At 33.3% G+C, this 22562-nt stretch overlaps 3 protein-coding genes across 6 annotated transcripts in view; 2 read left to right on the top strand and 1 right to left on the bottom strand.

The window, feature by feature from the left end:
• The window catches only part of LOC110823258 (phosphatidylinositol 4-kinase gamma-like protein), a 58646-nt gene that overhangs the window by 7958 nt on the left and 28126 nt on the right, over positions 1 to 22562 (top strand). The gene's annotated exons all lie outside the window — the stretch shown is intronic.
• On the bottom strand, positions 1472 to 4245 carry LOC110823232 (putative pectinesterase/pectinesterase inhibitor 34). Its single transcript, XM_022053579.2, has 3 exons — positions 3075 to 4245; positions 2608 to 2744; positions 1472 to 2352 (listed from the first exon to the last, which is right to left on the bottom strand). The coding sequence occupies exons 1-3, from the start codon at positions 4049 to 4051 to the stop codon at positions 1655 to 1657; spliced, it is 1812 nt and encodes a 603-aa protein (XP_021909271.1). The 5' UTR covers positions 4052 to 4245; the 3' UTR covers positions 1472 to 1654.
• On the top strand, positions 12972 to 16040 carry LOC110823233 (wax ester synthase/diacylglycerol acyltransferase 11-like). 4 transcript variants are annotated; one of them, XR_002541363.2, is made up of 7 exons: positions 12983 to 13300; positions 14136 to 14711; positions 14821 to 14887; positions 14973 to 15070; positions 15145 to 15295; positions 15474 to 15611; positions 15719 to 15860. XR_002541363.2 is itself a non-coding variant. In XM_022053580.2 (7 exons), exons 1-7 carry the CDS (start codon positions 13097 to 13099, stop codon positions 15905 to 15907), a joined length of 1482 nt encoding a protein of 493 aa, XP_021909272.2. In that variant the 5' UTR covers positions 12986 to 13096; the 3' UTR covers positions 15908 to 16040. The 4 variants fall into 4 exon arrangements, 3 of the variants coding, with proteins under 3 accessions (XP_021909274.2, XP_021909272.2, XP_021909275.2); XM_022053580.2 differs by having other exon boundaries at positions 12986 to 13300; positions 15145 to 15354; positions 15719 to 16040; XM_022053582.2 differs by lacking the exon at positions 15145 to 15295 and having other exon boundaries at positions 12972 to 13300; positions 15719 to 16040.

The raw sequence follows: 22562 nt of genomic DNA, 5'->3' as shown, positions 1-22562 counted from the left end.
ATTACCATCTTAATTAGTGTACTTTCCTCTGATTTACATGAGCTGAGAAATCATGGTCGTGATCTGTCACCGAACGGATTATATCAGGGACATGGAAATGGAATAAACTTAAATACAAGCTTTGTGGATCTGAGGCTTCTACGAAGGTTGGTGATAGCCCTTCTTCTTGTCTTCAATATTTATACGGGTAAATTCATTCTATCTTACTTATTTATTGAAGTATATGAGAAGTGGGTATTTAATTATTAAATAAAAGTACATGTTTTCATAAACAACATATATATATATATATATGTATATGTGAGAAAACCAACTAGTAAGTGTTTGTACTATAGGGCCCTCTTACCCACCCACCGAAAGACAAAAACAGTGACTTATTGTGGTTGGCTTCGTAAATGCAACAATTTGAAGTCTGGTTTACAATTCTAAATATAATTATAATGAGGTTGACAAGCATGTGAAGAGTAGAGGTTAGTGGCAACATTAAAGGACTAACTACAAATGTAGATTATGAGAAATTGACAACACAATACTCACCAGCCTATCTCCCTAACTCCTCACATTTACGCCGAAGGCATTCATTTATTCTATACAAACCATTATATATTTATGTAATTAAATGGCCGTGAACATAATCAATGTCTTGTTTTGATTTATTACAAATGTCCTTTCTTGTGATCATGACTCCATAAAAGAAAAAAAAAAAAAAAAACCAATTTGATTTCAAACAATTTTAGAAATTGATTACTTAATGTTCATAATTAATTATGTTTAATTAAGATTTTAATTATTGCGGTCTAAATTATCTTGAAGTTTTACAATTAGTAATTATGCTATTATAACCAATATAAATTTCAATTTTTTTTAAAAAAAATTGTTTTTTCAATCCCCATTAATTTCATTAAAAGATAAATTATCTTAAAATTATAGCAAAATTTCCATAATTACTTATTTTTATAACAAATTAAATTAAAAAGTAAGATTTGGGTGTCTTATTTTACCCATAATAATAACAACATAATATAATAATTATAATAATAATATCAAATATCATCCACTAGTTTTGTATTCTTACACCGAAACACCACCCTTGTCGGTGGTAGGCCATGTCCCATGCACCTCCCTTGACCCCTAAAAGAGTCATTTCACCTCCCACCGACACCATTACTTCATCCATATGCACCCATATAATATAATATATATATATGTGTGTGTGTGTGTGTAAGTATATAATACATGCTTAGGTGTAATATGATTTGGTTTGATCATGAGACCGTTAAAGAATAATTATAGAAAGACACATGATAAAAGAAGAAGAAGAAGAAGGTGTCACAAAAGTCAATTAATCATTAAGTGACCCTTACATTACAATCTTATTACATATAATTTTCCCAAATGAGAAAATTCAATTAGATCAACAACTATAAATTATGTAGCCTATATATATATATATATATAATTACTTTATAGGGAGGATGAACTAGTGGAATTATTATTATTGTTATTATTATTACAAATATTTAATGAGAAAAGAATTAAAATAGAAAATTATATTTCCATAAAGTTACCCACAAAAAAATTAAGAAAAAAACCCTTCCCCTTATTTGGGCTTGGGCCAAACTTTATGAAACTATATAGCATTATGTGTGACGATCTAAACCGAGAGCCCAGCCAAGAAGGCGACGCCGGTAGACGGTAACCACGACGATCCATAGATAAATTGGGCAACCGTGAACCGGCTCGCCTCCACCGTAGACGTGATCACTCGATATCCGGGCCATTTCACTCGTTGTCCAATAGCCGCACCCGGGCCATAATTCATGTATTCTCCGTAGTACAATTTATCGACCGGAGCTGTCGCGTTCCACTCGAGCCATCCTCGAGAGTGGACGTGATCGCCAATGTACGATAACATGTACACCGTTCTTGAAAACGTCTTCCACGGGCGGCCGAGGTATGTCGGGAAATTAGCTTGTGATGCAACAAGTTCCGGCGTGGCAAGTATCCGACTAGCGTGAATCGAAATTCCGGTATTTTGGTTCGGGTCCTTGCGATTTTGGGCCGTAATCGTATTTTTTTGTAAGTCCATGGGCTTACGGGCATAGATGCTACAATTTTGTAATACAACCGCGGCATTACCGAAGATAAAATCTACCGTGCCATATATGGCACATTCGCGGAAAAATTGACGATTGGAGTGGACGTATAGGGTATCCTGGTAACCGATAATGTTGCATCGGTAGACCACCGCATGGTCCGCGCCTACACGGAGGGCGACCGCCTGGTGCTTGGCCGGCCCAGCCCAGTTCTCAAAGGTCATGTCCCTTGCTATGAACCCAGCTCCGGTTGCAGCTGATGACAAAAAAGCAGGTTAGAAAAATTTAACCGGGGGGTAAAAATGTAAATTAACAAGTAAGGGCAATTTGGGAAATTCAAAAAAAAAAAAAAGAGAAGAACCCATGAGATAAGATAAGAGTTAACATGAAGGAATCTGGAAAGTGTTTTGCGTCAGATTTTGTGTAGAATATTATTTATGCCACGTGCAACGACTACATCAATCACTATTATATTAAATATTTTTTAATTTAATTAAATTTTGATTCTTACCAAACGACGCCGTGTGGAAAGTAGTGAGATTTTGGAACACGTTTCTGCCACCTGAAATGACGGTTCTACCCTTCCCATCTCCAATGAACATCAGATTCGTCTTCTTCCTTCCCACCTTCAAATTATCCTCCTCGTATCTGTAAAATAATATTTTAATTTTTAATTTAAAGTATATGGTATTATATTTAAACTTATTAAAAGTAAAAAAAAAATACTGTTGACTTTTTGGTGAGTCAAAAAAAGGAAATAGTAAAAAAAAAAAGTGACTTTTCCACGTGAAAAAAAGAAAAATACACATGATTACATTTGATGCATTCGGTGAATTTATTTTCCAAAAAGGAACTCGTGATTTTTTGGAGGGTATTTCCGTCATTTTACTTTTTAAAACACGATTTTTTTTTTTCTCTTTTGAATGAAACTTGAAAAAATAAATAAAGAGTTAAAAATGCTAAATAACGTGAATTTACCTTCCTGCCCTTACGTAAATAATCGTCCGGCGGCTGCTGTACTCCGGCGCTTTTTTGATGGCTTCGGCGATCGTTTTATACGTTCCATTGCCGTCCTTAGACACGATGATATCGGCCTGAATCGTCGACGGCGGTAAATCAAGCAGCTCTCGCTCTTTCCGGCTAAGCCATATCGGAAACTCATTGCCATTCTTCTCATGGGATCCCATCAGCCTCCTTTTGTTCTGGATCGGCACGCCGGAAAAATCATCACTGGCGGATGCAGCAAAGATCGCCAGGCAGTTACTCACCAGCTCCGACAAGTCCCTCAGCTGGATCGCCATCTGGGTCTTCACCGACCCGCTGACGTCACTGAACCCATCAGTGCACGTGTCTTGGTTGGTCAGGGCGGCGCTCAGCCACGTCATAACGTCCTGTCCGGACCCCCTGGCGCCCTGAACTCCACTTCCGGCGCCGGCCGAAGGGATAACGGAGGAAAGAGAACGTAAGAGTGCGTCTATGGAATCTTCCAACAGCTCGAGGCAATCCTCGTAGGCGGAGCGAACCCGAGGTTCCATCTGAACATACGAGATGGCGGAGGTGGTGTACAGAGCTTTGCTGAAATGCTGCAGCGTCATGTTGAACGAAATGTGAACCAGGTCCTGCTCGCTGGCCGTCGTCGACCCGGGAAACTGAAGCAGAGAGTCAACGCAGAGAGCTTGGAATCGGGTCTTGCTGCAGGCCCGAGAAATAGCCTGGGTAGGTTTCCGCGTCATGGTTTGACCCGATTGTTGACCCGACGCCTCCGTCTTCATGCCGACTAACACTGTAGCAGAGACCGCCGACGCGATGATCAGAGCCACCGCCAGCAAAGACAGCAGAATCAGCTTCCTCTTCCTGCCATTCCCGGTGGGCCCAGATCGTGTTTCGTACGGCAACGTGGCGCGTTCCGGCGAGAAGCTTCCGGGTTCCGACGGCCCGAGTCTGCCGTACCCCATTTCAGTCTTTTCTATAAGTTTATAGAGAGAGAGTGTGCGTTAAATAGAACAAATGGAGACTTTAAAATACATATAGTGAGAGAGAGAATAAATTGGTGGTTGTGGAGTTTTGATGGGTAGTGAAGGGTGTGAGAATAGAGAGTACAGGTAGAGTGTGCAAGTTTGAGAGAGTGTGTTAAATAGAAAAAAATGGAGACTTCAATATATGTATATATATATATAGAGAGAGACAGAGAGAGAGAGAGAGAGAGTGAATGGTGGGTGTGTAGTTTTGATGTGAGAATAGAGTGTGTAAATTTTGAGAGAGAGAGGGTGTGAGAGAAGAGTGTGAAAGTTTGGTGTGAAGTCGACGTCGAGAGATCAGGGAAGCATTAGCTGGCTTCTACTACTTTCAGAGCCACCACCACTACCACTGTTCTCCAGGACTGACGTGAATTACAAATTTGGTAAACATTTAGTTTCCTAAAAAAAAAAAAAATTAATTAATTTCATTTATTAAAGAAAATTACTTTTAAATTTTATATAAATTATAAATTAATTTTAAAAAAATAAGTACGTCATAATTAATGAATTTGACTAAATAGCCAGCTTGCCTTTTTATAATTTATAATTCTATTAATGTAAAAAATAATGATTTATCATCCAACATAATTATAATTATTTTTTTATCAGTAATATTTTATTTTACCTACACACTACTATATAATATGAAAATGAGTAATGTGTACATTTCCAAAATACATAACCTCTTTGGGTCAACCCTATACTTTGACCGATTAATTTATAGTTCTTTAATTTGAATTTTCTAAAAAAAATAACTAAAAAAAATATAACCTTAGATTAAATATATTTTTATCCAAAAAAATATAATAAACCCTGTAAAAATTATTTTAATTTGATCAATACAGTTCTATTAATACACTATTTAATTTAGTATTCAATTTTATATTCTCGGTAAAATTAAAATTCACAATTTTCAAATATAATAAAATATATTTAAATAATATTACTTTATTGTTAGTTTTTAATTTAAAACTTAAAAAAAAACATAAATATTACGAAATATTCTTTTCATTATAAATATAACACACTTGTTTAAAATTAGTTCAATTTGATTATCGTAAACCTACTAGCATACTATAACGAAACCAATATATTATTTGTCTTAATTTAGAATGTCAACATTTGGAATTTGTTGCTAAGTATTGTTTTCGAATTTAATAGAAGAAGAACCTAACCGTCCTATATTTTTAAGTACAAAATTTTCTTAATTAAGCATAGTGATTAAATTAGGTATATGTGTATTATATTAGTAATTAAGAGAGCTAAATAGAGTACCAATTAAGCACGCCATTTTTTATAAAGTAATTATTACTAAAGTTTGAGTTATTTTCACATCATATTCGAATAAACCCATTTGTTAATTCTTTTTATATAAACAATTTACTATATATATATATGCATGTATGTATGTATATTTAAACTAATAACCAACAAAACCATCACTTTTAAAATATTAATTGCCAAAATTAATTACTGTTTAATTTACAATGAGTACTATAGACATATATTAAATTCATGCTATTTTTGCCCTTTTTATAAATTTTGGTTAATTAATTAAGCCAATTTAATTAAGATTAAGAACATAAAAATAAAATATAATCATTTTTTTTTTAATAAAGCTCTATAAAATCAATATTCAAGATGAAGAAGAATATATGAATTGTGGTATGTGCAATGTAACATATTGCTTGTATATGTCACGATCAATCATTTGAAATAAATAAATATACTTATAAGTTAGGTCATATACCGTTAAATAACCATCAAGATCAATATTTAAAGATTTATAAAGTATATAACACACATATATATATATATGCATACACACACATACACATATATATATATATATATTGTATCATGAAGAAAAGGCATAAATAAAGGTCTCGAATCCTTATCATCCCATGAACAAAATGTAAAGGAACATGATTCTTCCATTTATAAAAGCTTTTTGAAGAACCTTGTGTTTTAAGTAATCGATAATTTATTATTAATTAAGATTAAAAAGGTGATTTAATTTAACTTTTGAACTAAATTATTGAAATCATTTTACAACCCACCTTATAATTTTATTAATACACTCTTTAAAATGTGTTAGTTTACTAAAATATTTTAATCACGAACTACAAATTTTTTATTTATGCAAAGTAAATTCAATATAGCCCGTAAATTATTTTATAAGTAGCATTAATAATGTAACTTTTAGTTCCTATATTACTTTACTACTTTTAATATTTTATGTTTAAACATATGCTTAGCATATAAAAGTATAGTTTTTTTTTTTAATACTAATCATACCAATTATTGCTACATAAGTGATTAATTATCTATTATTTAATAACTTCAAAAGCAAAATTTAAAAGAAGATTAGGGAAGAGTATATTCTTAATCAAGAAGTAGAATTTATACCTATAGCTCATAGTATCTTTGTTTTGCTTTCTTGATTTTATTATATGTAAATAATCATAAGCTCAAGCATACTACGATAAACATCATTAATTAGTTGCTTAAACTTATGATTAATTATACGATTTATACATTATTATTAATCTTTTTTTTTTTTGTAATTTTGAAAATTCACTGACATCGACGTAGTATATTTAAGATTTTACTTAGATAATATTATTAATTAGACTACTTTTTATTAGTAATGGTTTAATTCAAATATAAACGGTTTGGGTTTGAGAAAATTTGTGTTTTCATGCAAATAATAATAATAATAATAATAATCCCATAAATTTGATGAATATTACTAAATTAATTACATTTCTATTAAATAATTGACCTAATTTTGTTAAAATAATTATAAAAATTGAAATATGAAAAAATAAAAGATGGAAAAGAAAAAGGCACATAAAAAGGTAATTGAATTCACTAAGTAAACCCAAAAAGACATTCCTTTTTATCAAATAAAATAAAGCCTTAACCTTTTATATATATATATATATATATATTGAACCTTATTTATACTTCTACCAACTTTTTGATGATGCCATGTGATGAAATAATTAAAAAATATATATATAATATACATAAAATAAATTAAGTTGTACAATTTATAATTTATTTATTTTGAAATAAGGTAAGTTATAGTATCTAAAAATAAAATAAATTAAGTATTTGAAATAATTGAATTTTTTTTTCTTAATTTAATCTACAAATGTTAAAATTTAATTATATATAAAATTTTTTTACACGTAACTATATATATATATATTTTAAATATATTTATATATAGTATTATTTATATTTAATATATTAAAAAAATAAAAGATAAATACGTAGTACTTGAAGTGGGCCCAAAAACTTTTAAGTACAACGAGCCCATAGAGTGTGGGTTTTACGTTGTCTTTATACCGTGGACTGGACTGAAAGTGGGGAACGTGTCAACTAATATGACAAACTATAAGTCATGATAATAATTATTGCGAATATATATAATAAAAAATATATACACCCCCCAAAAAAATTATATATATATATATAAATAAATTGTCTCTCTTAACTTAGTATATATTAATTTTTATAAAAAATTATAAATTCAAGTCAAGTTATATTTTTATGTGTATTTTTTTAAATATTATATTTTATTGTATTATTATTAGTGTTTATATATGAATAAATTGATAAATTATAAGTATGGAGGGATTCATAGATCATTTAGACGTAGAGCGCGAAGGGCTTTTAACCCAAATACATTACTCGTAACATAACTTTATTCGAAAATGTTTAAAGGGTAACAAATTGACTTTCTTCTCCAGAAACGGGCTCGATGGCATAGCATCGTCATTTATAACAATCAAAACTAATAAGCCCATCGGTTCATACAATTGTCCATGTACCAGTAGAAGATTTAGTAGTTACTACGGCTCTTGCTTCCTCAGGTGTAACTTCAGGTTGATAATTTACTCGGAATGTTATTAAGATATCAATATTTTTAGTTTGATAGTCGGGAGTATATTAATTTAATTTATAATTTTTAATATCAACTTTAAATTAAATACTTAAATTGAAAAAAAAATAATAAATTTATAATTTATATACAATTATTACTATATTATATTAGTCTTTATGGTTATATCTAATAATAGTGATGAAGACAAATAATTGAGGAGACGAGTAGGAAAATGAATGGCTTAGACTATCAACGAGAAAATAAAGCATGTGGCCACTTCCATTATGGTAGGGAACACAAGGCCATAAATTTCCCAAACAACTCACATGAATTGCCAATTGATTTGTGCATATATACCTACATATATACATACACCCATTTTCGTTAATAACAAAATTAGACTGTAAATAAATAAAAAAATTATAAATATTATAAAAATTTAAATATATCTCATAAAGTTGTAAGAATTTAATTTCTTAAAAAAGTAAAATTTAAGTAGTACCATTTTATTTAATATGATTGAAAATACATTATTTTATATTTATTTATATATATATTTTCTACATACCAATTTTTATAATTTTTATTTAATAGAATAAATATAAATGTTAAAAAAATTATGCAAATTTCACTTATTCCAAACATTATGTTATAAAAAACAGTCAAAAAGAGCCGACCACAAAATAATAATAATAATAAAGAATAGTCGCAGTCTAATCTGAGGGTTGCCATCAAAACGGTAAATAGTCACGCGTTTTGGATTTTGTCTCTATTGTCCACTTCTACTTTTTCATGCACGACGAAGTCAAATTTTTCACTGCAGCTGTACCGCTGTCCTGCATATATTTATTTTCTTATGTACCATCTTTTATTTATTTAATTTTATATTAAATCATTTTTTTTAATATTTTTTAAAATATTTAAATTACTCTATTTTTATTAATTAATTGAAAACTGACATGCCCACATAACATAAATGATTAATTTCTTACATTAAATTCTTAGCAGATATTGTCTGATATAATATATTTATGTATATACACACAAACACGTAACCGCCCAATTAATATTAATTATATATAAATATTGTAATATTTTGTCTCAAAATTTAATTTAGAATTAATTTTAAAAAATAAAAAAAATAAATATATAAAAATATAATTTTTAAATTTATAAATTTTTATTTAATGTAAAATTAGAAAAAAAAATAGATGGATAATGAAATAAAAAAAATTAGAAACTGGAGTTCTAAATGTAACTAAAAAAAATTGCGTAATGTAAAAATGCCCTGTCAGCATCTCCGACGAACCGAAGCGCACCGTGTGACAAGACTGACTCGGTGTCACGCGGGAGGTCACTCTGGCAATTCGCGTGCCCGCGATCGAATGGCCCGGATACATTCCCGTGCGCGTGAACGGTCTGGATTCGTTCTCTCCTCAGGCACGATTGGACAGTCGCGATTAAACGCAATAAATGACATAAACAGAGGGATCGTACGATCCATATCAAATCTCAATGAACGGTTCAGATTCATTTCTTCTTTAAATGCAATCGCACGATCAAAATCAAATGCAATGAACGATCCATATTTAAAAGAGACGGGTATAAATATCTCACTCACACCGAATTCAAACCCTAGCCACCAGCCCCCTCGTCGGAGAAGAAAAATCAGTCTAAGAAAAAGGGAGTCGACTGCTGCCCGTCGCTGCGTCAGAGCCACCTCCGACCACCAAAAAAGGTAAAAAAAAAAAAATTGTTCACTCAAAATTTGATTTTGAACACACAAATGGTCAAATCAGAGCAAAAAAAATGGCGGATGAGCTGGAAATTACAGGTAAAGCCTGGCGGTGTCGCCGGGCTTAAAAACAAAAAATTGCCTCTGATGAACCCCTTCCTGTTTCATGTAATTTTTTCACCATTGTGTTCACCGTTTTGTTTTCTACAGGTTGACTGAAGAAAAACGTCTAGCAAAGAAGGTGAGTCGGCGGAGCCGCCGCATTGAAAATTTTTACTGCTGGTAAGTTTTTATTTTTTGATTTTTTCCGACTAACCGAGACCCGCTAACGTATTTTTCTCATAGGGATAAGTATAAAACTGGCTGAAATCGGCCAAAAAAATTGGCCGAAAATGGCCAAGCTAAGGCAAATTACCCCCGCGGGTGGTAGTGTTATCGTCGGAGCACGGCGGTGCCACCGTGCCGAAATTCTAAAATTGGTTAGAAAAAATTTTTAATACTGATTTTGAATTTTTTGGGGGGTATTTCTAGGTACATGAACCGTATTTTAATCTACACAGAAAAATTCAAGAAACCCGAGGACCGCCAGTAAGCATAGTAGAAAGTTCGGGTAAGAATCATTCACTTTATTATCTGTTATGGAATTAAAATTTAATTATCAATAAAATGGTATTTTATGTAATTTAAAAAATTTTGAGAATTAATTACAGATTACTAATGAAGCCAGAACTGGTTATTTATTATTGTTGTCCTGTTTAACCGATTATTTGATTTTACAGCTTTAAATGTACGATATATACTGGAATTGGTAAAATAATTCAGTTGTATTTCCTTGATGCATGTATTACAGTTAAATTGTGAAACTGAAAATTAAATGTAAACAGAAAATTGATTGGTTAAGTGAATGAATGAATGATAGCTTTACTGGATATTATAGGAGATGGTGGACGGACCGAGTATATAGAAAAATCTACCGTGAACGTCGTCTCATACCGGACGGGGTATTGAAGATTGGTATTTTTGGCACTCATACTGGACGGGGTATGAGGATGACCTGTTTTACCTTCATACCGGATGAGGTATTGAAGGATGATATTTTTGATGTTCATACTGGACGGGGTATGGGGACAGCCCGTTTCACCATCATACCGAATAAGATATTTAAGGGATGATATTTTTGGCACTCATAGCAGACGGGATATGGGGACAACCGGTTGGTTGACAATGTTGGATATTTGTTCATGCGTAATGGGACATCTCTATGGACCCATATGGATACCAATAGGCAAATAAAAAAATAAAGTTGTTATTATTACTTACTTGAACATGAGATTATGATGTTGTTGAGCTATTGTCTCTATAAATCGTTTTTGAAAATCTCGCAACAGTAAATATATAATAAATAATTTTAGTTATGATAAATGAATTTACTTAAATTAAGAGTTCTATTGGTTGTTTTTATAATTTTTACTAACTTTTATTTTCTGTATCGATGAGTAGTGTGATATTCTTACTGGATTAGTGTACCTCACTCATTCATTAATTATTTCAGATCAAGAGGGTCAAGATCCAGATCTTGATCACCAAGAGGGTTGTGAATATTTCACCACCCGAGCTCCTTCAAAAGCTAGTGAAAGTCTTATAAAATGCTTAATTATTTACTTTTTGTTTATTTATTTAATTTTCATTTGTTTTTTTAGAATGAACATTTCCGTAACCTTATTGGGTATCTTAAACTATTATGTAAGTAATGTAAAACATAACTCTATTATTTTGCTTCCGCATTCAATTCATATATTTATTTCTTTTTAAGTTCCGAACCTTTATAAATATAGACATCTTTATCTTAAAAATTGAAATTTATATTAAATACTATAGTGTATATTCTAGACATATATATATATATATATAGAGAGAGAGAGAGAGAGAGAGATGAACGGGATATCTTTAACTCCAACTTCATAATCTGGTTTTAAGATGTTTATGTTTATCTATTTTCTTCATGCTCTATTTTATATCTTCCATTTCATTCTAACAAAAAATATATATTTTTTGTTTAGATATATATTTTCTTGTATATATATATATATATATAAATCTATATAATGAAAAGAATATGACAATACAGTAAGCTTCCATGAGAGATGAAAAAAAAGAACTCGTGGGAAAATAGTAATTTAAAATGTAAAAACCGCATGGATGAAACGTTCCGTTTTGTCGGGTCTGTAGTGTCCAGACCTTGGGCTGGCAAAAAATGCACGGATGAAACGCCCCGTTTTGTTGGGTCTCTAGTGTCCAGGCTTTGTGCAATTTGTGGGAACGTGGGCTTTTTTGACAAAACGATGTCATTTTAAGAAAGTTTTTTAAAAAAATGGAAGGGCGTAGCCTCTCTCAGATTCGATCCCGTTTCGTGCTTTTCAATCCTCGTTTAAAACATTATCACTTTAATAATAATATTTTTATAACTTTACGACTATGTTAATATATTTTTTATTATAAAGTATTAGATAGGTTATTAATAATAATATGTATTTAAATAAAATTTAAAAATATAAATTATATTTTTTTAAAAAATAATATAATAACCAATTCAACATTAATGCTATCTACTAAACTAATCAATGCATTGACAATCATACACATGATATTTTTATTTTTTAATATTTATAAACGAGCTAACTTCATTCATATATAATAAATGCATAACCGAACTACGATTTGATGAATCGAATATTTAATTTTTTAATTATATTTTACATATTTTTCTATTAACCTTAAATTTACGAAGTTAGATTTATTTTAATTAATTTTAAATTATTTGTCATGTAATCGGTCTAAACAATTAAATTTCGATCGATAAAAAAATAAAATAAAAACATAATTAAATTTTTAATTTTCAATATGAAATTATTATTATTATTATTATTATCAACTTAAATCACCATAAATTTCTCCTTTAAATAGCAGAACTAACCTAGTGGGACAATTATTATTTGCTTTATCTTCTTCATTAAAATATAATTGTAAAAAAAAAAAGAAATTCCGAAATTGTAAAATTTTAGCAAATCGAGGGGCAATTCCGTCAACATGCACCCGGAGGTCAAGCCTCTCCGGTTCTCTTCCATTGTTCGAGCAGACCGTCTGCACGGCTCCCCATTTTCAGCATCTGACAAAAGTACATCCAAACTTGAATTAAATTACAGTACTACCCTTATAATATAATATATTGGATATACCATATTTATATGAAGTAAGTTCTCTTCCAAGTTCCAACGCCTTCAATTCGCGAAACAAACCAGAGGAAAAAGGAGCGAGCAGAAGAAAGAAGAAGAAGAAGAAGAACAAGGAAAATATGTTGACGGTAGCCACCACCGGCGGCGACTTGAGTAGTGGAGAGGAGGCGCCGGCGAGTCCGGCGGCTAGGTTATTTAACGTGCCGGGACTGAAGTGTTACATCATCGCCGTTATGGGGTGCAAGACTAGAATCGATCCCGGCGTTGTCATTGAAGGCCTGAAGCATACCTTGATCAAACACCCTCGGTTCTCTAGTATACTGGTAATAAACCTTATGTCATTACATACACTGTACATATACATGCTTATATATGTACCTATAGTTATTTTTATTAATATTAGATTTAAAAAAAAATATATAAAGTGGTTTAATATTACTCCAATTTATCTATTTAATGAAAATTTAATAAATTAATAAACTAGTCTTTACCACTTATTATAATTTAGTTTATAGAATTTTTTGGTTATAATTTAATTTTTAATGTTTTTTATTTGTTATAAACAATTAATTTTCTTTAATTTCATAATAGAAAATTAAAATGACTGTATCATACTTAAATATTTTTAAAAATAATTTAAAAAATAAATTTAACCAATTAATTAATGATATTAATTTAATTAATTAATTATCATCATTTTTTGAGTTATTTAATTAATTACTAATGCTATATGGGTAATTATATTTGTTATAATGTACTCGTGAAACTTAATTTTGTGTGTGTAAATTCTATTTAAATAATTAAACTATAATTAAAAAAAAAACTAAAATTATAAATGTCGATTGATGGTTCAAGACGTGATATATATATATATATATAAGATATATGAATCCTTGTGCCTATGCATGCGTGATTCTGTCACCAATCCACAGGGAAACTTTATTGCATGGATGAAAAAGAAGTTTCTGCAGATCAAAAGCCACTGTGAATCTCGATGTGCTTGGCATTTCCGAATTTCTAAGATACTCTATACAATTTATCCACCATTAATTTCTCTCCATACTCTCATGTTTCCCATCAACCCGGAAGTTATCTTCATCACCATCTCCATCATTTTCTTTCAATAAATAATTCTTTCTGAAGCACGTTCTTGTTTAGGTGGGAGAGAAAAATAACAAAAGAAAACTAAGATGGATCAAAACAAAAGTCAAAGTAGAAGATCATGTAATCGTCCCGGACATAAACCCAGAAATGGAATCACCAGAAAAATTCATAGAAGACTACACATCCAACTTAACAAAAGACCCTATGGACTTCTCTAAGCCACTATGGGAGCTTCATCTTCTCAACGTCAAAACTTCCGACGCCGACGCCGTCGGCATCTTCAAGATTCATCACTCAGTCGGCGACGGCATGTCTCTCATTTCCCTCCTCCTTGCTTGCACCAGAAAGACTTCCGATCCCGACTCGCTTCCCACCGTGCCGGAGCAACGGAAACAGTCGACCAACAGTTCATGGAAGAGATTTTGGTGGGTATTTAAGGCGATCTGGTCGGGGTTGGTAGTAATGGTGAATAGCGTGGTGGATATTTTGGTGTTTGCTGCGACGATGTCGTTTTTGAAAGACACGAAGAATCCTTTAAAAGGTGACGGTGGAGATAACAGCGTTAGGGTTTTTATTTACCGGACGATTAGCTTGGATGATATCAAGCTGGTAAAAAATTTCATGAACGTGGTACGTATATATATATATATATCTCTGTGTGTGTGTGTGTATATATATATATATATCATAATAATATCTCATAATAAATCACATCTAATTCCTTGTTTCTTCTTGGTAGACTGTTAATGATGTCATACTCGGGGTGACACAGGCGGGTCTCTCAAAATATATATACAGGAAATACGGTATATACCTTATATATACTATGTTATTATATATTTCAATATAATATATATATATATATTTATTATGGTAATTTATTATTGACAGGTGAGAATAAAAGAGGAGATAAAATGACTGAAATTCCAAAAAGAATGCGGGTGAGGGCAGCTGTTATGGCGAACATAAGAGAAGTTCCTGGGATTCAGGTAATTAAATTAAATTTAGTCTACTAATCATGATTAATTGGATAATTAATTAAATTAATGAATTAATTAAACAGGTACTGGCTAATATGATGGCTAAAGGGTCTAAAGCCATATGGGGAAATTGTATTGGATATATTCTGATTCCCTTCACCATTGCCTTGCAAAAAGACCCTCTGGATTACATTCGCACGGCTAAATCCATAGTTGACCGCAAGAAGCTCTCTTGTGAGGCCATTTTATCATTTCAAACTGCCAAGTTAATACTCAAACTTTTTGGAAGCAAGGTGTATACATACATACATACATACATACATACATACATACATACATATATACTTGAGAGTGATTTAATACATATATATATATATATTATTTAGAAAATAATGAATTGGGTTAATTGCAGGTAGCCGCAGGTATGACGAAAAGAATAGTATCCAACACAACAATGACGTTCTCAAACATAGTTGGTCCCCTTGAAGAAATAAGCTTTTATGGCCATCCAATAGCTTACCTTGCACCTTCTGTCTATGGCCACCCCCATGTAACACCAACAATATTTCTCACTTCTTCAATACATATATATATATATATATATATCTATGTATACTTATATATATATATATATTTAATTATATTAAATTTTTGCAGGCACTGACTTTACATTTTCAGAGTTACATAAATAAAATGACATTTTCTGTAGCGGTTGATCCAGATGTGATCCCAGACCCTCACCAGCTTTGTAATGACTTGGAGGAAGCTTTGAAGATCATCAAAATTGCTGCGTCTGAGAAATCTCTTATTCAACCTCCTCTTTGTCAGTCTGTTCTCTATTATTGACTCAGATAATTATATGTATATGTAGATGCATAAAAATTATTTATAAAGATACGGAGACCATAATACATGTGTAATCAATTGCTATTAAGGAGAATACGGAATACATGTGTAAGACATAAAATCTATTGCTCGAGTTATCTTCCATTGATTTTATTTTGTATAAAAAAAAGTTACGTTAATTAAAAAAAACACTTTTAAAATTAATATTATCAATATTAATCAATTGTTGAATTTATAATTTCGGAATTTTATCTCTATCTCCAACTCCAACTCTAACTTAAAAATATATACGTTGGGTATCTTAGCTCCAACTTCATCATCTGCTTCTGAGTTGTGTATGTTTGTTTCTATCATCATGTTGTATTTTATCTCTTCCCTTTAAATCCAGCAAAAGATATATGGTTTGATTAAATATATATGTATATGTGTGTATATATATATATATATTATATGTAACTACAACATAAAGGGAAAGAAGGGTTAGATATGGAAATTTACAATCTTAACTCCAACTCATACACATGATATCTTTATTTTTTTTTTTGTTTTAATTTTAATTTTATTATTATTTTCAACTTAGATCATATCTATATAAACTTGAACAAAATTATAGTACTGCCCTCCTAATATAATATGTTGTATATATCATATCTATATATAGCAAGTAATCTTCCAAGTTCCAACACCTTTAATTCGCCAAACAAAGCAGACCGAAAGAAGAAGAAGAAGGAAAAGATGTTGACGATAGCAACCGCCGGCAGCAAGTTGTGTACTGGCGATGAAAACGAACGTGAAAGTTGAAGATCATGTAATCGTCCCAGACATAAACCCAGAAATGGAGTCACCAGGCAAATTCGTAGAGGACTATACATCCAACTCAACAAAAATCCCAATGGACATGTGTAAGCCATTATGGGAGCTTCATCTTCTCAATGTGAAAACTTCTGACGCCGAAGCCGTCGCAACGTTCAGGATTCATAATTCAATCGGCGATGGCGTGTCTCTCATTTCTCTCCTCCTTGCTTTCACCAGAAAGACTTCCGACCCCCATTCACTTCCCACTGTGCCAGAGCAACAAAAACCGTCGACCAAAATTTCATGGAAGAAACTTTGGTGGGTGTTCATGGTGATCTGGTCGGGATTGATGGTGGTGGTGAATAGTGTGGTGAATGTTTTAATGTTTGCAGCCATGATGTGGTTTTCGAGACACACAGAATGTTGGAACAAGTTTGAGAAAACAGAGTTTGAAGGAAGAAACTTTCTGCAGATAAAGAACACAAATTGTAGAAATACTTGCCGCTCTCTGCTCTATTATTCCAGAACTAAACATGCCTATATATAGGCTTACAGCCAAATTGAAAATGCTAAAAATCCTCACCATAATCTCTAAAATTCTGCCGCTAACCACAAATTATCAGGAGTAGAAAAATAAGGAAAACTAATCTCCATAATATCAGTGTTGATCGAAAGCGAAAATAAGCTTCAAGGGAAGCTCTGTGATTGAACAAATTTAGAGAGAGAAAGTTGAAGAGAGAGAGGGCAGCAAAACAGAGCAAGCTTATGCAACTGCCTCTGTTTTGCTGTTCTGAAGAGACGTGCTTTTTCTGGAGAGAATGAATAGTTTTCTTCTTTTATTTTCTCATATATAGATAAGCAATACAAATTTAAACTGATTACATCAACCAAACGATCAAATCAGATCGTCCGAAAATCATGCATACATATCGCATGAAATTTACGTATCCTACTATGATACAACTTCACGGTGGATTTCTATTTTTTGAATTTAAACTTAACATAAAAAATCAATAATTTTAACACTCCCCCTTAATGACTTTTTTCACCAATCCCCACATTTTCCTGCAAATCCTCAAATTTAGCTTTAGACAAGGCCTTGGTTAGAATGTCCGCAAGCTGATCATCGGTGGAGCAATGTATCAGCTTTATTTCTTGATTCCTCTCAGCCTCACATATAGCATGATACTTAACGTTGATGTATTTAGTTCTCCCGTGCATTACAGGATTTTTTGCAATGGCAATTGCAGACTTGTTGTCTACATACAACACTGTAGGTGTTTGTTTGTCCAGCTTTAGATCGTTGAGCACCTTCCTCAACCAAATTGCTTGGTTAGTTGTTGTAGCTGCGGCTACATACTCAGCCTCAGCTGTGGACTGAGGCACAATATCCTGTTTCTTAGATGCCCATGAAAAAACACCGGAGCCTAGTTTGAACAAGTACCCAGTTGTGGTACGTGCATCTTCTACATTTCCTGCCCGGTCACTGTCACTGTAGCCGACTACTCCACCTTCAGCTCTTGCTTTGAATTGAACACCAAAATTCCAAGTTCCTTTCAAATACCTCAGCACATGTTTGACAGCTTGTAAGTGTGATTCCCTCGGTGAAGCCATGTACCTTGAAAGTAAACTCAATGCAAACAAAATGTCTGGTCTGGTAGCTGTGAGATACAGAAGGCTCCCAATCAGACTTCTGTAATTTCCCTCTTCGACTTTGCTACCTTTTTCGTCCTTTGATAATTTCAAGTTGGACACCAGTGGTGTAGATACTGATTTACAGTGACTCATATTGAATTTATTTAGTATTTCTTTGGCATACTTGCCTTGTGAAAGAAAAATACCCAAGTTACTTTGTTGAATCTCCATTCCTAGGAAGTAGGTAGTTTCCCCAAGATCAAACATCTCAAATTCCTTTTCCAATTTCTGCTTGAACTCTATCATTTTCCTTTTGTTGCTGCCTGTCACCAGTATATCATCAACATATGTTGCAGTGATAAGTCGGTCTTCATCTTTATTCACATACAGTGTATTTTCTGTCATGCTTCTCTCAAACCCACAGTGAAGTAAGTACGTATTTAACTTATCATACCAGGCTCGTGGAGCCTGTTTGAGGCCGTATAGGGCTTGTGAAGAAGATAGACGTGACTCTCCTTTCCAAGTTGAATAAACCCCGGTGGCTGCTCAACATAAATTTCTTCATTCAGTTTACCATTTAAGAAGGCCGATTTCACATCCAAGTGCATCACACTCCAACCAAACTGAGCTGCCATGGCCAGAATGAGTCTAATTGTTTCATATCTGGCCACGGGAGCAAAGGTTTCTGTGTAATCGATTCCTGGAAGCTAGGAGTATCCCTTTGCCACAAGCCGTTCCTTGTGCTTGTTTGTTGTCCCGTCCGGATTGAGTTTCACTTTGAACACCCACTTTACTCCAATTAGTTTTTTGTTTGTACTTAATTTTACCAGAGACCAAGTATTGTTTTTGTCAATCATCCTGATTTCCTCTTCCATAGCAAGTCTCCACTCTTGCTGCTGAAGTGCTTCCTCAACAGAGGAAGGTTCTTTTGAGGCAAAACTGCACCTTTCATAGATGTCAGCTAGACTTTTCAATTTTATTCTCCCTTTTGCTTCACATTCTTCATCTTCTTCATCACTCTGAGTTGGGTTTGATACTTTCATTGATTTCTTTCCTTCTTCAAATGTGACACAGTCTCATTCGACTTTCTACTTCTCCCAATTCCAGTAGCTATTTTCATCCACCGTTACATTTCTTCGAATCATAAGCTTGTTGGTTTTCAGGTTTAGAATTCTGTATGTTTTTGCTTCAGTACTGTATCCCAAAAATACTCCCAACTCAGCGTTCATTTCTAGCTTGGATCTCCTGTCATCCGAGACATGGCAGTAGCACACTGATCCAAACACCTGTAGATACTTTGTTGATGGCTTGATGCCACTCTAGGCCTCTATCGGTGTCATCTACTTTACAGCCTTTGTAGGCAGCATGTTGAGCAGGAACACAGCAGTGTTCACTGCCTCAGCTCACAAGGCTTTAGGCAGGTGCTTGTCAGCAAGCATGCTTTTTACCATTTCCTTAATGGTTCTGTTCTTCCTCTCCGAGACACCATTTTGTTGAGGAGAATATGGTGCCGTGAGCTGCCTTTTGATCCCATTCTCAGAACAGAAATCATTGAATTGGCTGGAATTGAATTCAAGTCCATTATCTGTCCTTAGGCACCTCAGTACACTGCCACTTTCCTTCTCTGCAATAACCTTGAGCTTCTTGAATTCACCAAAAATTTGAGCTTTATTCTGCAGGAAACAAATCCAAATCATCCTGGAAAAATCATATATGAACAAGCCAAAATACCTGCAACCACTCATAGAGTTTTCTGTCATTGGACCACAAATGTCAGAATGGATAAGTGTCAGCTTCTCTTTTGCTCTCCAATCTGCTTGCGAAGGAAATGAATTCCTTGCCAATTTCCTCAGCTGACATACACCACATACTATCTCAGTGACTGCAATATTTGGGAAGTCCTTGGTTAGACCTCCCTTCTGCAGTTGTTGTAGCCCAGCCGCATGAAAATGCCCAAGGCACCTGTGCCAAATCTCACCATCAGTTACAGAGGCAACACTGGCTCTCTCAATTACTTCTCTGAGTTTTAAGGAGTAGACTTGATTCTTCGTTTGGATGAAAGCAATCAAGCGATCCTCAGGATCATATATCCTGCAGCAGTTATCCTTGAATCCAACCGAGTAGCCTCGATCAGTCATCTGATTCACACTGAGAAGATCCTGTGAGAGTGTAGGAACAAAATTTACATCAGTGATAAGTTTTCTGCCTTTCTTGGTTTCAATGGCAATGTTGCTTTTGCCCTTGATGGTTTCCAGCATGCCATTTCCAAGTCTTACTTGGCCTGTTGCTGATTTGTCAAGTGAGACAAACATGGCTTCATTCTTGCACATGTGAGAAGTGCAACCACTATCAACAACCCAGAGGCTGTCGTCTTCCACTATTAATTCACTTAAAACAACAAGAATTGTATTACTTTGCTCACTGGATATCTCAGTGACATTTACATGTTGCAACTCCTGCTTAGATTGTGCAGTTTCTAGCTTTTGTTTTTGCCTACAGAAATTCTCCTTATGGCCAAGTCTTTTGCAGAAGTTGCATTGGACAACTTTCTTTCCCTTATACCAGCATTCACTCTCTAAATGGTTTGTGAGGGAGCAGATGTTGCAAGGAGGATACTTCTTCTGTTTTCTGGAACTTTGGTTTCCAGTTTGATTTCCTCCATTCCTTCTGCCTTGATACTGATTTGAAGGGGTAGCTTTGGTTTGAGACGAGAATAAGGCTCCTTCAATAGGTACACGAGCATGCATGTTGACACGTTACTCCTGTGATTACAGCTTATTGATTAGTTCAGCTGAAGAAATCTTCTCAATATCTGCAAGTTCCTCTAAGGCTGAGATTTTAGACTCAAATTTTAGTGGTAAACTTATAAGAATTTGTTCTACCACCCTTGATTCAGGAAAGTCCTCCCCCAACAATCTCATTTTATTCACAATATCCGAGAGTTTGGAGGCATAGTCCCTAATAGACTCATTTTTTTGCATTCTGAGTAATGCAAATTCACTTTTTAGCCTCAGTAGTTTGATCTTCTTGCTTCTGTCTCCTCCATCAAACTCTTCCTTCAGTTTCTCCCACGCTTCCTTGGGTGATTCATAGTTCATAATCCTAGAGAAAACCCTGTCTGAAACCGCTGAGAAGAGGCAGGCAATTGCTTTTGGTTTCTTGGCCTTCTGTTCCTCGTACCTTTTAATCTGGTTCAATGTAGCAGTTTCTTGTAGTGGGTTTGGTTCGCTATTGTCTATAATAACATCCCATAAACCCAGAGCTTTGAGGTGAGCTCGCATCTTTATTGCCCACACATGGTAATTTTCTCCGTTGAACTGCGGAGCAGGGGTAGTTCCTGAGGTAGCCATCGGGTTTGAAAAATTTTTGATTCACCTGAGACGTAGGAGAACCTGGCTCTGATACCACTTGTTGATCGAAAGCAAAAATAAGCTTCAAGGGAAGCTCTGCGATTGAACAAACTTAGAGAGAGAAAGTTGAAGAGAGAGAGGGCAGCAAAACAGAGCAAGCTTATGCAACTGCCTCTGTTTTGCTGTTCTAAAGAGACGTGCTTTTTATGGAGAGAAGGAGTAGTTTTCTTCTTTTATTTTCTCATATATATATATAAGAAATACAAATTTAAACTGATTACATCAACCAAACGATCAAATCAGATCGTCCGAAAATCATGCATACACATCGCATGAAATTTATATATCCTACTGTGATACAACTTCACGGTGGATTTCTATTTTTTGAATTTAAACTTAACAGAAAAAATCATTAATTTTAACAATCAGAAAAATATTAACAAAATTATTTAGCATAAAATCTACAAAATATCAGCAGCATATTTTGGCTAATTCTTAAATCAATCTTCAACAGAGAATACTTTAAAAGGTGACGGTGGAAATAACCCCGTTAGGGCTTTTGTTCACCGGACGATTAGCTTGGATGATATCAAGCTGGTCAAGAATGTCATGAACTCACGCAGTCTGGTTGCTCAAAATATATATACAGGAAATACGGTATACTTTATATATAATGTCATTATATATTTTTAATAATGCATACCATTATATATATATATATTATTATGGTGATTTATTATTGACAGGTGAGAATAAAATGGTGCCCATTTTATCATTTCGAATTGCCAAGTTAATACTCAACCTTTTTGGAAGCAAGGTATATATACACACACACATATACATACATTACAGTACCTGAATTCGAAAATTGGTTT

The sequence above is a fragment of the Carica papaya genome, chromosome 9, assembly GCF_054855325.1.
Source record: "Carica papaya isolate Zhongbai chromosome 9, ASM5485532v1, whole genome shotgun sequence".
NCBI classification, from domain to species: domain Eukaryota; kingdom Viridiplantae; phylum Streptophyta; class Magnoliopsida; order Brassicales; family Caricaceae; genus Carica; species Carica papaya.
The sequence above is the reverse complement of the archived record's forward strand: the minus strand, read 5'-3'. Positions and strand labels throughout refer to the sequence as shown.

Coding starts and splice junctions, on each gene's coding strand:
- LOC110823233 (XM_022053580.2), top strand. CDS start 13,097: ATGTTGACGGTAGCCACCACCGGCGGCGACTTGAGTAGTGGAGAGGAG. Junction 14,712..14,820: donor TAAAAAATTTCATGAACGTG/GTACGTATATAT, acceptor TCTTCTTGGTAG/ACTGTTAATGATGTCATACT. Junction 15,355..15,473: donor TCAAACTTTTTGGAAGCAAG/GTGTATACATAC, acceptor GGTTAATTGCAG/GTAGCCGCAGGTATGACGAA.
- LOC110823232 (XM_022053579.2), bottom strand. CDS start 4,051: ATGGGGTACGGCAGACTCGGGCCGTCGGAACCCGGAAGCTTCTCGCCG. Junction 2,745..3,074: donor ATTTACGTAAGGGCAGGAAG/GTAAATTCACGT, acceptor ATTATTTTACAG/ATACGAGGAGGATAATTTGA. Junction 2,353..2,607: donor TTTCCACACGGCGTCGTTTG/GTAAGAATCAAA, acceptor TTTTGTCATCAG/CTGCAACCGGAGCTGGGTTC.